This window comes from Camelus ferus, chromosome 9 (assembly GCF_009834535.1).
Source record: "Camelus ferus isolate YT-003-E chromosome 9, BCGSAC_Cfer_1.0, whole genome shotgun sequence".
NCBI classification, from domain to species: Eukaryota; Metazoa; Chordata; class Mammalia; order Artiodactyla; family Camelidae; genus Camelus; species Camelus ferus.
The window spans coordinates 71,272,528-71,286,733 of record NC_045704.1 but is presented as its reverse complement, the minus strand read 5'-3'; the positions used below and the strand labels follow the sequence as shown (position 1 = coordinate 71,286,733).

The following is a 14,206-nucleotide window of genomic DNA, read 5'->3' as shown; positions in this document are numbered from 1 at the left end:
CAGTTACCTCAGGTCCTACCTAAGAGGATCACCCTTGTACTTAAAACATTTCTACTGTCCTTTGACGGCTGATGAAAACAATTAGTTAGCAGCAAATGTGATGTATGAAACCAGAGTGGGTGAGATGAAGTGTGAAAGTTGAAGCAGCCTAAGACACAACCCCAAGAAACACCTACATTTAAGTACCTCTGACCCTTGACCAGTGAGGGGATTCGGGGCACCAGCCTCTGCCCACTTCAGAGTGGACAGAAGAAAAGGGACCCTTGAAAATAAAGAAGAAACCATCAGGGAAATATCAGGAGAATCAAGAAAGCACAGTGTCTCAGAAGACAAAGGAGCAGTTTCAGGAAGGAAGGGGTAATGACCAGAACCAAACAGAGCAAGTATAGTAAGTTAAGGTTAAAAAAAAGTCCACAGGATTTGGTAAGCTCCAAACCGGTTTGTTCACCACAGGTACTCAGCGCCCATTAGAACAGGCCAAATAGAACTGCTCAGGGCCTCTAACATGCTAATTTGTATTATGAATCTCCAAAAAGATGCTGTGTGCACTGTTTTCCAAACTTGACCATGGACTCCTTCTGTCATATAAGAGACAGTATCTTGTGAGCACCTGAGGTCCTTGGAAAACTTTTTGGGAAATGCTGATAAAAAGTCAGATGATAATTATATAACGATGTGTTTAAGTATGCACATAGAGCCAAAAGCCTGGAAGAAAATAAATGTGTCAAAAGTGGCTGTTTAAGTGAAGAACACTTCAATTATTCAAGGACAGTGTTGGCAAAGTTGCCCAAAAGAGTGAGACAGAGGTAGCAGGGAGGGAGCCAAGGGAGCGGATACAAAGACGTGTAGGAGGTAGAATGAAAAGGTCTCAGGGGTTGACTAGATGCAGCAGAGGAGAAGATCAAAGATGAAGACTCGTTTCTGCCTTGGGCAGCTGCGCAGTGAGGAAAGGTGAAAGAATAAAGATAAATTAGTTTCAGGCATACTTGCTGGAGAAAAACATGTACAGCATTCGCTGAATTTGAAGAAAACAAAGTGGGTAAAATACACAAGAAATGGCAAAAGGTTAAACATCTTAACCAGGTAAAGCACTCATGAAAATCAGTACAAAAATACTAAGACACCATAAAAACGTAAAGAATATAAACAAATAATTTTCAGAATAGCTAATAATATTCTATCCTATGGAAATAACCAAACGTTCAGAAAAAGCTCTACCACAAAGATGTTCACAGCAGCATCATTTATAGTAGGAAACACGGAAACCTAGGTGCTCGACCTTTAGTTACACATCCTATAAACAAATCATACTATGTAAATCAGACAAATAATACAGCAGACAAAAACTGTTTATGAATAAACTTTAAAGACTTGTAAAAATGTTTATGGCAATGTTAAATTTAAAAAAAATCAAAGCAGGATATAAAATTGTGTATGTAAGTTCAACTATGAAAAACAAACAAAAAGTCACCTCAGTGTTAACAATGTTTATGTTAGGTAGTGATTTTAAGTGACATAAAATTGTTCAGTATGCTGTTCTGAATTTTCTAAATCTTTTCTAATAGGCATGATTGTACTTTAAATAAGAGAAAATGTTTTGTTTATCTAAGAGAAAAACTATGTAAAACTAGAATGCAGGGCAGGGGAGAGATACTGGTAATTTTGTACTGGTAATTTTGAGAGTTGTATTATATCCATATTCATCTACCCTGTTTTAAATGAATTCAAAAGTGATACATGATCTTAATGAAATTAATAACAAATTTAAAAAATATTTTACTGAATTAGAATTACAAAAACTTCTAGTTAGGACTTTTGACATAAGGGCTGGGGGGTTTTAATAGAATACCTATCCATAATCAAAATCCCAGGACAATCTGGGAATAACACAAGGGTCATCATGGCCTGGGCAGAAAGATGAGGCGGAAAAGGTTAACAGAGAAGCGGGGGGTGGGGGGGGGATATTTAATCAGTGAGTGGTTTACAGCATCAAGAGTAGAAAGTATCAACAGATGACATTTGAGGATTCTCGAAAGGATTCAAGAGGTACAAAGTGAAACATCCTGAAGGAGACGGATTTGAGCATAAACCAACTCATAGCTAACCCCACCCAAATGCCAAGATATGCCACCTAAAGTCTTAATAATTATTATATCAAAAGTCCATTCAGTTGGGTAATTTCTCTCTTACGGAGGCATGAGAGTTGGTTCCCTGGCAGTCACCTCCAACTTCAACCCCAGAAGTCAGGGACAATCTTCTCTGGCCCATCTCCATCCTCTGATCCAGTTCCCAATTTCCCAGATCATACTTCCCACTGGTAATAGATTTGGTTTCATCACCTAGGCTTTTGGATAAGCCTTTTAAAATCTACCTATTTGTTCTTCTATCTTGCAAGGGTAGATGACTTCTACAAAGTTATATTTCGTTCTGTAAAGTACCTATTCCATTTTATTTAACCTACACTCACCTTTTGCAAGCTCATGCTGGCTGAGGCAGGCCCCATGCTTTATCCTTTTATGATCTGGAGCATGTGGTACATGCACAGCACAAAAGTGCTTCCTAAGTGTTTGTAGAACTGAAATGAATTACTCTGTAAGTCTCCTCTACTCATCACTATAGGCATTCAGCATTTTGTATTTAAACACTGTTAAAAGGACAATATATTCATTAATTAATTTGCAACTTCCCTCATTAATTCCCTTCTCTGTACTCCGAAATCCCACTGTTCGCTACTGTATCATGTATCACCTGGGTTTACTGTGTACATACATTAGATTAAAATAATGAAGCGAAGATTACTGAAGACTTAAAATGATTTACATTCATAATCTTATTTACCCTTCCTAACAACCTTTCAAGTTAAATAGTATTATCTCCAGTTTAGGGTCAATCCAGGCAAATGCACAGCCCAAGTCTGGAGTCACACTGGTTGCAGTGGTTACAGAGCACATATTGGCCACAGACTGTTACTCTTAACAGCAGGACCCAATCTTAGCCACCCAGTGCATACATAGCCCAATGCCTGGTACATGAAAGGGTATTTAATGTCCGTGGATTTTATCATTACAGTCACTTAGCTGCTAGATGACTTAAGTAAGTCACTTTACCTCTCTTAGGAGTTAGGGGTAAACTATTGATTTCTTACTTAAATCATCACCTTGCTCTCAAATTCTGAGTCTATGATTGCCCAATCAAGTTTATGCATCCAGCAGTTACTGCACAGGACATGACCAATGTTGTATTCCTCTCAGTCAACCAGGGACTTATATGGATTGCTGGCCAGGGGACAGAATTCATTCCACCAGTAACTGGGCAGTATAACGCCATTATAATCCTACTTATTAAATAGGATGTTATCATGTGAGGAAATCCATGAGAATAAGCCAAACTGAGGCTCAGTCTTCAAAACAAAGGGCCTAGACTATCAAAAATGTCAGTATTACAAAAAACCAAAAAGCTATTCTATACTGAAGAGACATGGCAAATAATGTAATAATTAAATTCTGCATTCAAAAAAAAAGTCATTATTGGGACATTATTGGGAAAGTTGAGGAAACGTGACTTACATAAGAGTATTGTATTAATGTTAAACTTTCTGAATGTGGTGGCTATATTGTGGTTATGTGGGAGAATATTCTTATTCTTAGGATACATCCCGAATATTTTAGGGATAAAGGGTCATGATGTCTACAACTAAATGAAATGTTCAGGAAAAAAAAAGGTATATGTGTAAGTATGTGTATATATATATATGTATATGTATATATATAATAGAAAGGAAAAACAAATGGGGCAAAATGTTAACAACTGGCGAATCTTGAATCTATGGGATCAGCAAATAAATATTCATCATGCTACTCTTGCAACTTTTCTAGTTTTGAAAATTCTCAAAATAAATTTGAGAAAATAAAAACATGACAAAAACCAAAATAAGGTCTGAAGGAGAATAATTTTGAACTTAGAATTAAATATTGACAAGCTATCACTCAAGAATGAGGGTAAAATATATCTTCAGAAAGAAACAATTTTCTCTGCACAATACACAACATAAGTTGACTAAAATAATGTAAAAATCTTGCACAAAAAGGCAAAGATGCTTAATTACAGACATCTAAGAAATGGAGCTTTTCATGGAAGAATACTTTAAAAAAATCTTATAGAAAATATTGTAACTACAAAGCTGCTTTCACGGAATCCTGACTCATTATGAGGAAATTTAAGGCTTTACTGCTAGTATTTGTTACCGTGTTTCCTCTGTCACAAAGTCAGCTGGTGGTTTATGTTCTATGACTTTCATCAGACAAGGCAAGGTTTACTACACTTGGGAGCAAAAACATAACTGATCCTCAGTTCCCTGAAAGTATGAATCACCATAAACACGTACAGACACTAGCATACTAATTAAGGCATTTTGGCTTAATTTGCAGTAAGACTTTAGAATTATTTTCCTGATATGTTATGGACCAGTTTTAAAGAGAGATTCAGTATTTGTGTATCATCACGAAAATGAAGAGATTACTGGTTAGACCGTACCTAAAAAGAATGAAATCTACTTCTTAAAAATATTCAACAAGAGTATAGTGAGATCAAGTTTTACTCTTAAAAAACTAAAAAATGTCTATAGCTTAAGATTATACTGCTTTGTGCCAAATTTTGAAAAGATATGTAACATGACGATCTATTGCATCTCTCTCCATTCTTAAGAGGAAAATACGTGGCTGTTCAGCCATCACTACATTAAGTGTTTATCCCCATGAACACTGGGTTACATGGTTCAAATGACTACAAACTGAACTCACTAAAAAGGTAAAATAAAATTAAAAAAAAAAAACCCATCAACACAAAAATCAGTGTTATCAATGTCCAGGATGGAGCCTAAGCGAGATCAGTCTTGGTGTGATCTCTAATTACTCAATTTACATAACTAAGCGATGGCATATCTGCTACCCTTGTTTTTAAAAGATCCCTAGTAAGTATTTCGTGAGGTAGAATTCATAACTGTATTTATACATTACTGAGAAAGTAGACCCATTAGAACAAGCTACTACATCCAGCCCTGAAAGAGACAAAACCCATCTCAGGGATCTTGATGTACCCTGGCTGAAATGGTCAACTATTCATTTGACTGACACGTCTAAAAAATAATGCTAAAAGAACTCAAGCTTTTAAATAATTGCAAAATTTAAATCACATATATTTGTCAGAATGATACTTGAGAAAAACAATTCTTTTACTTAAACTGCAAAATTTGGTAGCTGCAAAGGAGTTACACTTCAACTCTAAGTGGATTTCCACAGATGACACTGGGAAGCAGGTCTTCAAACTATATTAAGATGAACTAGAAATACAATCTGAGAAAACTGCTAACGAATATAACCCCAAACACACTAACCTAAAGCACCATGGCCCTCTTCATGGCCTGCACGCTAGCAGTTGGAGGGTGACTATTTAGCAGCTCTCTGGGAGCTACAGAGGGCTATTCTGCAACTTCTTCAAGCATCCTAGTAGGTGAAGAGCGCAAAGGATCAGAGCTTGGGTATTACTTTTGAAATGGTTGCTGATTCCTATTTATTGTGATTAAAGTCAGAGATACAAGGAACAAAAATCTGGTTCTCTGCATCCCTTGGCATAGTTCAAATACCAATTTTTCTCTTCTCAGTACTTTCAACAAAGCAATTCACATATGCTTTGCTTTTTATCTAATCTTTAAAGTTGTTTTACCAACTCACTTGTGGAAAAACTGAACATTTTCCATTTCGTCAGAGATGCAGGCACACAGCTGTTGTATTCATACAATAATCAAGGTCATATTTTTTAAAAAAGAAAAAATATAAGGAACATTCTATTTTTGATAATACAAATAACTCATGTATATAACTCTAGCTCTTAGCCTCTACCAAGAATATTTATAAACAAAATGGTAATACATGGTAATGATTTAACAACAAAACCAGAAGTATTCTAAAACGTCAGAACGCACTTTTAATTCAGCTGTCCTAAATGGTCTACAATGAATAAGAGACGTAGCAAAATGTTACATACATTAAAACGTAACTCGGGGAGCGTATATAGCTCAGTGGTAGAGCGCATGCATACGCGAGGTCGAGGTTCAATCCCCAGGAACTCCACAAAAATAAATAAACCTAATTACCTATCCTCACACACACACACAAAATACCCTAAACATAACTAAAAACTATAATCCTACGTATGGATGCTTCAAAAAGTAAATTCACCAATAATGTCACAGTAGATGATTAAGTAAATATTTATTGAATTTAACCTGTTGAACTATTCTTTAGTTACTGATGTTGTTTTCAAATAGAACACATGTTCTTAAACTCTCTGGGGAAGTATGGATCCTTTCTGGCATCTCCCTAGAAAAATGTAGTCAAAGAAAATTTTACCAACAACTTCAGGGTGAACAGACCCAAGTTAAGAAGTCCTGTTACAGAATCACACACCTTCATGTAATTTACCTTAACTGTGTGCTACTCAAATGGACAACATCTCTGGCTTCAGAGCCAAATGAAATACAATTTCAAGAAAAGAAAAACATTTAGCAATTTATGATTAACTTGCTTTGCTTACAAGTGTTCAAACTACAATAAATGTGTTAAAAACTACAGAAAATACGTGCTAAGTTTTTGACAAATCATTAACTCATTACTAATTTTGTTTTTGAATATTACAATTGGCTGATCAAACTTACAAAGATGTCATTAGCAGAAGGACAAAGCAAAATAATCTTAACAAAGTTGAACACTAGAAGAAAAAAGAAGGGAGTCAGGTCAGCACCCATGGTCAGGGATGTGAAATACTGTTCAGAGCCTGTCATGTATGACCATTTAGCCTCAGATACCTGGATGTTCACAACAGTAGTCAGAAAAGCAAATGCCATTTTAAAATCATTTCTATAACTATAATAGTTATATATTTTTTCATTTACAGCTACAGTAGATTAAAAGGCAAATACTACAAAAAAGTACTTCTAGAAATACAAATCTCCCCTATTTATACATGGGAATACATAAAATTACATTAAAAATCATTTAAGAATGTACAAGTAGACACATTTTTCAAAATCACTTGAAATGTGTTATCACTTTAAATTCACATAGTAGGCCCTGTAGGATTCAAAGATGCATGAACAAAGCCCCTATTCTAAAGAGGTGTCCAGAGGTTTTAGAAAGTGCAGCACACGCGTAAAAAGATGGTAAATGGTAACACCCCTATGCCCACAGCCCCCAAAAGCAGCCTGCACTTGCTCCGTGTGCCCTCTTAAAAGCATACTGCTGGGGTAAAAACTGTATTTTGTGTCCAAAAACAAGCTATGAATTCACTACAACTTTAATAAACAACAAGATAAAAAAGACTCTTCCAAATCTCACAGGATTTAAGTGCTATCAAGAGAATCATACTCCACAGAGGTAACAAAACTGAACTCTACAAGGAAAAGGAAAGAGTTTCTTGATCACAGTTTCATTCTTAATCTTTTGTAAAAAAAAAATACTGAGTCCCCATGATTGACAAAGGGCATAGATACCTTCAAGCTGTTTCTCTCCCCATATAGCAGTTCTAACCAACTTGATCCAAGGAACCAGGACGATCCGTAGCTGATTAAATCAAAGCGCCGTTTTAATTAATTAAATACAACAAAAAGATCTGAGGACTTGAATTGCAAAGTTTCTTTTTTCACCAAACGACAAAGCGCTGACATCTATCGATTCAATAGTTAACTAAAAATGTATTCTGAAACTGGTCCATAAGTCCCAAGCCTTCTATGTTTTAACACACTGACTGGGCCATATTCTGAAATGTCAAAAGAAAGTTGTCACTGATTTCAAGTGAATTTAGCAAATCCTCACTGGTGGCCTAATTACACATGTAGCACTGGGCTAGCTGTTGAGGGCTCCAACAAAATATATACAAATATGGAATAAAAGGAACCATTTCTGCCTATTTCTTGGTACAGTGAAAAATGTATTTCGCCTTTCCATTCTATTTCAGAATGTGATATCAAAGAATGCAACAAAGACCACAGAGTGCTGCAACGGAGAAATTTCAGCACGAAAAAAGTAAAGACGAGTTATTTTCAATTAAAAGGCCTACGTCCCCTGCCGGTTAAGAACAGCACGATGCATAAAGTTTACTGTGATGACAACCGCTTCGAAAACGCAAACATTTTTTCTTACTGTCTTCCTTTCAAAGGTCTTCTATCCTGAGACCAAGACCAACTCTTTCTAGCATTTCTGTTTGTTCTCAAATACACCCAGATGATTTTAAAACAACAGGGTCATTGGTATTCATTGAAAACCAGCAGATTTACGCCTAGGCCCCCGGCGCCCTCCGTCCGGCTCCGGACTCCGGGAAGTGAGGAGGGAAGCCCACCTCTGACGGTGTTTACCGCACTGGAAGCGGCGCGGAGCGGGGGCACGGACCCAGAGCGCCGTGGAGGAAGAGGGTGCACGCACTCCGGGGCCCCCGCGGGGTCGCCGCGCCAGATGCCGCCCCGCTAGCAGCATATGGGAGGCACGGATTGCTCCCGGCCGCTTCCAAAGCGCGGCCACCGCCTCGCGGGGCCTTGGCGGCGGAGGCGAGGGGCGCGGCGGCACCAGCACCGCCCCGGCGACGCGGGGCCCGGCGCCGATCCCTCCCCGCGGCGGAGGCGCGCGTGGGGCCCGAGGGCGCGGGGCCTCCGGGGGCGGCCGGGGCGGAGGCCGGCAGGTGCGGGAGAGTCGAGCGGCTTCTCCATCCGAGAGGACGGGCCCCGGAGGCCGCAGGCCCGGGCGCGGGAGGGGAGCCCCCGGCGCAGAGGCATGGGGGCCCGGGAGCCCGAGGGGCCGGCACCGCGGAGGGGAGAGGGAGGCGGGGGCGCTCAGGGGCGGCTGCAGGCGGCCGCGCTGCGGGCAGGAGATCGGGACCCCGACAGACGCTCGCCGGCGCGGTACCCCGGCTCACCGTGCCTCCGTCCTTAATGATGATCTTCTTGGCCAGCATGATACTGCGGTTCGCGGCCCGTTTCTTCTTCTTCCCCTGGGTCATTTTACCATCCTCGACCCTGGCGCTGCTGCAGCCACTCCCGGGGCGGCCGGCCCCAGCGGCGAGTGCCGTCCCCCCACTACTGCCGGGCCGAGCCGCTCGGGGCACCCGCCGCCATCTTGAGGGCCCGGCCTGCCTCCGGCGGCGCGTCACATCGTGCGATCGCCCGACAAGCCCGCCCCGCCCACGTGACGCCGCCCCGCCCACGTGACGCCGCCCAGCCCGGCCGGCCGCCCGGCCGCCGGCGAGCGGAGGGAGCCCCGGAGGGGCGCGCGCGGGCTGGCCCAGGGCTGCGGACGCCGGTGGGGGGAGCCCTGGGCTCTCGGTTCGCCAGCTCGCTCGGTCCTCGCGGCAGCCCTGGGCGGCAGGGGCCGTTGTCGCGCCCCTCGACAGAGGAGGTGTAAGTTATCTGAAAGTTACCTGCCCTTGGAAGTGCCGCTGATAGATGGTTGCGCTGGGGTTTTAACCAGCCGTCCTCAACTGTTTAGGGCTACCTCCAGCTGTGTTCTGACCGAGACCGGAACCGAGGGAAACGGCTGAAGTAGCTTTCCAGAAATAGTGGGTAACTGAAGGAGAAGAGATAAGCTGAGTTCTCATAGTCTTTGGTTCTTCTGGGGTTTGGGGCTGGGGGCTCGGGGCTGGGGTCGGGGGTCGGCGAAGCCTAGAGCTCAACCGAAGCCTGCCTGTTACCAGCAGCTCTCTTGTCCCAGCACATTTCCTTTATTCTCCGTCTATAAAAACTTACATCACCTGTGTCACGCTTTGTAGCCCGCTACCTGTTTTACCATATTGTTTAAAAATCAATTTAATAGGGGAAAATTGCCAGACAGGGTAATTGCGGATTAAAGTATCACGATGTTAAATTTGATTGTGAAAGCTGCACCGTGTTTATATAAGAGAATATCCTTTTTTTCTAAAACAATGTACGTGGAATGTTAATGAGTGAGGGGATGTGATGCATTAATGGTTAGGAAGTAACATGTATGTATATGTGAGGAGCGGTAAAGCAAAATGGCAAGATGTTAAAAAAAAATAGTGAATTTAGGTATGGTGGTTTTAAGATAATGTTCACGAATTTAGTGATACTCTTCTGGAAGAGGTGGAGTCTTAATTCCCCTTTTCTTGAATGTGGGTTGGGCTTAGTGACTGTCTTTTGTCTAATAGGACATAGCAGAAGCGACAGCCCTGACTTCATAGGGTAGGTCATAAAAGGCACCTTCCTGCCTACTCTCCCTTTTTCATTCACTCAGGGCCGACGTCTAGTGGAAACCTGCCGCCATGTCATGAGGACACTGAGGCAGCTTGCAGGGAGGTCCTGGTGTCCAGGAATTGAGGCTTTCTACCAACAGAAATGTGAGTGAGTCGTCTTGGAAGCAATCCTCTAGTCCTGCTGAAGCCTGTGGCGGACAGCAACACCTGCCAACATCCTGACTGCAACTTCAGGACACCCTGAGCGAGGACTGCTCAGCTTAACCACTCCTGGTTTCATGACTCTGGGAAACTGTAAGATAAAGAGTCCTTGTTTTAAGCCACTAAGCTTTGGGGTAATTTGGTATACAGCTATAGATAACGAATATACAGGGTAAAAGGAATATGTATTCTTTGTACTATTATGGCAGCTTCTCTGTAAATTTGAAATTATTTCAAAATACAATGTTAAAAAATAAATTTGACTAAATTCTCTATTTCCGTAACTGACTAGACATAGAAGACAAACCAATTTCCATGGAAGGGAGAAAGAAAGGCATTTTAGCCTGACACATCATGTTATCCCATCAGTAAGTAAACTCATCAGGTGTTTAAAAATATTCTTACAGAAAACATTTACTTGAACTCTGACTTGAAGCACTTTAGAGAAAGTAAGATGAGGTGAATTTCATAAGTAAATCCCGGGAGCTTATTTTAGATGGATGTAGAGGCTGGTAAGATCACTTACTGTGTGGTTACTCTGACTTTTTCAAAATCATACTTCAGCCGCACCAGTTTTATCATCCTTAAGAGCTGATTATTGTTCAGTCATTCAAAAAATGTTTATTGAGTACCTATAAGTGTTTGTCACTGTTTTACTAGACACTGGAGATACATCAATAAATAACATGGTATTTACCTGCATACAGCTTGATTATACTGGGGGACGTAGTTATAACACAAACACAAAAGGAAGATGATTGCAGGTTGTGGTAAGTGCTGTTGGGAAAAATGGAATAAGAAACTTAACACATATTGAATGTCCGCAATACCCCAGGGCTTTGTGCTAGAAGAGCTGTGATAGTAAACAAGAGTGATGAGGCTTGTTCTAACAGGTGTGTTGTGCGTATGCTTGTGGCTTTTTATGTGACCTGGCATTGTGAAGATTCATAAACTTTACGTTAAGAAGTTGATATGCCAGTTAGGGTCCTGTGGTTACAGTTAACAGAAACTAGCATCTGCTAACATAAGCAAAAGGGAATGATTTGGAAGGATAATGGGAGTTCCCAAAATCAAGAAGGCCAAGATTCAGTCTTGAAAACAGGCAAGAACCAGTATTTGAAAAGTCCATGAGAACGCTTCATTAGGCACCTTGGAAGGGAGATGAATCCCTTGGAGAGCAGGGCAAGTAGCTGAAGCTAAATATTCCTAAAGATACAAGGTTGTAGCGTAGGATCCAACCCTTAAATGGGCCGTTTATTAAAGAAACTGCACTTTACGATATGAACAGCAGAGGGCCTTCCTTATCTATGAAACAGTCACCTGCCACCCTTCACTGCTCCCTGCTTGTTCTTGCTGATCCAAGAAAATCCTACACATTTTATCAGGAATAGAAAAAAGCCAGCAAAACCCCAGGAAAGGCTACTATAAAAAGAAAATAGAAAATGAAAACTTTTCAATTAACAGAAAGTACTACCCTACAGAAAATATGAAGCAGAGGAAAACTATGTACAGCACTCCAGAATGAATCAAATAACATTAAATAAGCAATTGCAGAGGTGAAAGTTTAACAATTAAAAATGCAGTAGGAAGATATGAGTTGACAACTGATCAAACTCAAGAAATATACTGAAAAAATAAAATCATCTAAAAAAGGAAAACAAATTTCAGAGTTCCTAAGAAAGAACAGATATAAATGAAAGTAAGATAAATGGAGGAGAGGAATAAACCAGCTATGGGGGAAAAAAAAGGATCAGAGAGAAAAATAACATGAAAAAAAATTATCTGGGGCTCCAAGCAAAAACCAACAAAGTGAACATTTTTTCCGAAGGGGAAAAAAAACCAAGTGGTGCCAGACTTCTTGACAATAACACCAAGCAACACAATGGAGCAAAATTTTCAAAAAAAAAAAAAAAAAGAAAGAAAAATCAAGGAAAGAGAGTGGGAGCCAAGGATTTTATAGTCAAGCTGCACTTAAAGTATCTAGGCTCTAGAAAAAATTTTAAACAGGCTAGGACTTGAGGAACGTCGTACTCACACGCCAAGCCCTCCTTGAGCGCTGTACCAGAGGAGCTTCATCCGGCCAAGAGTTGGCTGGGGAGCCTTCAGCTAAAGTACTGATGAAGAGTATTAAATGTATTTAAAATACATTTAATTTTATAACATAATGCAGGGTCTAGGGTGAAAAAACAGTATGTGAATATTATACATTCTAATCAAATAGAAATACGGCAACTAAAAATATGAGAAGATGGGAGAAAGGAGTAGAATAAGTTCATTAGTTATTACAAAGGAAATTAAATGACAAAGAATATTGTGTAAAAATGACAAACTGAATAGTAGAAGCTTAAGACAAGCAAAAAGGGGACTCTTAAAAGCATTATGTAAAATTTTATCAGTATAAATGTAACCACTATAATGTAACAAACCTTTCTAAACATAAAAAGAAATTTTAAAAGCAAAGAACACACTCCACATAGTGAAAGCAACACGGTAAATACAGCAGTATTCATAATCATTTGTTTTTAAAAAAGAAATGCAGGAAAGATAAATAGAGACTAATGAACATAATTACCTACAGGAGGTGGTTAGGAATGGGGTGGAGGGATAGGCATGAGGCTAGGCTAATCTGAGTGTACTTTTTATATGGTTTTAACTTTGAGCCATGTAAATGCTTTGCATATTCAATAATAAAAAGCTTTAATTAAATATAAAATTGAACACAAACAAAAACAAATGAAACTAATTATATCACATTGGTAACATAACCATGTAGAGAAAGGAGTAATTTCTGTTAACTTTTTTGGAGGGGCGGGGTAAATTAGGTTGGTTGGTTTGTTTACTTAATGGAGGTACTGGGGGTTGAACCCAGGACCTTGTGTGTACTACGCACGCACTCTACTACTGAGCTATATACCCTTTCCCCTGCCATTAACTTTTGAACACTGTACTCTGACTGTATATTCTTAGTGGGCTATTACTCTAAAGACAAAGAGAACTGCAAAGAAATCTTAAATTTTACTCAGTATGTTTACCGTTAGTAATACTGGTATTGCAGTGTTGAGCATAAGCTATATAATAAAACATAGAAGCAAATACATCAGTGTTACTCAGAACCAATATTTTCACTGTTAAGAGAAAAGAGAGGCAAATATAAAATTAAAAAGAAAAATTATAATGCTTAAGTTTAATTGTAAACATCAATTTGAATTCATGAACTTTTCAAAATTTTATTTCCTAGCTCTGTCCACTGAAATATAGCCTAGAAGCAAATGGAGTGCAAATTCCATTCCTCCTGAAAGGAATAGACAGGGCTCCTTGGAGAAGTAGCTGCTATTCCAGGTTTGGAACAGGACAAGTACAAGGCAAGCCTGGGTCATGTTGTACCTGAAGCAAGGAAGAACTCAAAGACTAGTGTGGTCATGTCTCAAAGACACAGAACCAAGCTTGCAGTGGCTACCGACTCACCATATGGCCATCAAAAATGACTGACTAATTGACTGTAATACACTGAATATTGAAGACACTGATATTTGGGGGGAAAATGGAGGCACTTTGGGAATAAGAAAGGGAAAATAGTCTTTTTAAAATAGAAGAATATAAACTAAATAAATGAAGAAAATTAGAGAATTAAAAAATTTTAAGTCATGATTTTGCACGTCAGTGTAATAAATGATTCCGTTAAGAATCATCAGTTGATACGAAAGCCACTGAATTTTCTGTTAGGCTGTCAGGAAAAAGAACATTCCTTTGGTGC

The 14,206-nt window shown here is 39.8% G+C and overlaps 1 protein-coding gene across 1 annotated transcript in view; it reads right to left on the bottom strand.

Moving 5' to 3' along the window:
* MFSD14A (major facilitator superfamily domain containing 14A) overlaps positions 1 to 9,197 on the bottom strand; it is a 34,372-nt gene extending 25,175 nt beyond the window's left edge. Inside the window, exon 1 of the mRNA XM_032487185.1 lies at positions 8,962 to 9,197. Within this exon, the coding sequence (XP_032343076.1) occupies positions 8,962 to 9,045 (84 nt within the window). The 5' untranslated portion in view covers positions 9,046 to 9,197. The remainder of the gene's footprint in view (positions 1 to 8,961) is intronic.
* Positions 9,198 to 14,206: the final 5,009 nt, after the last annotated feature.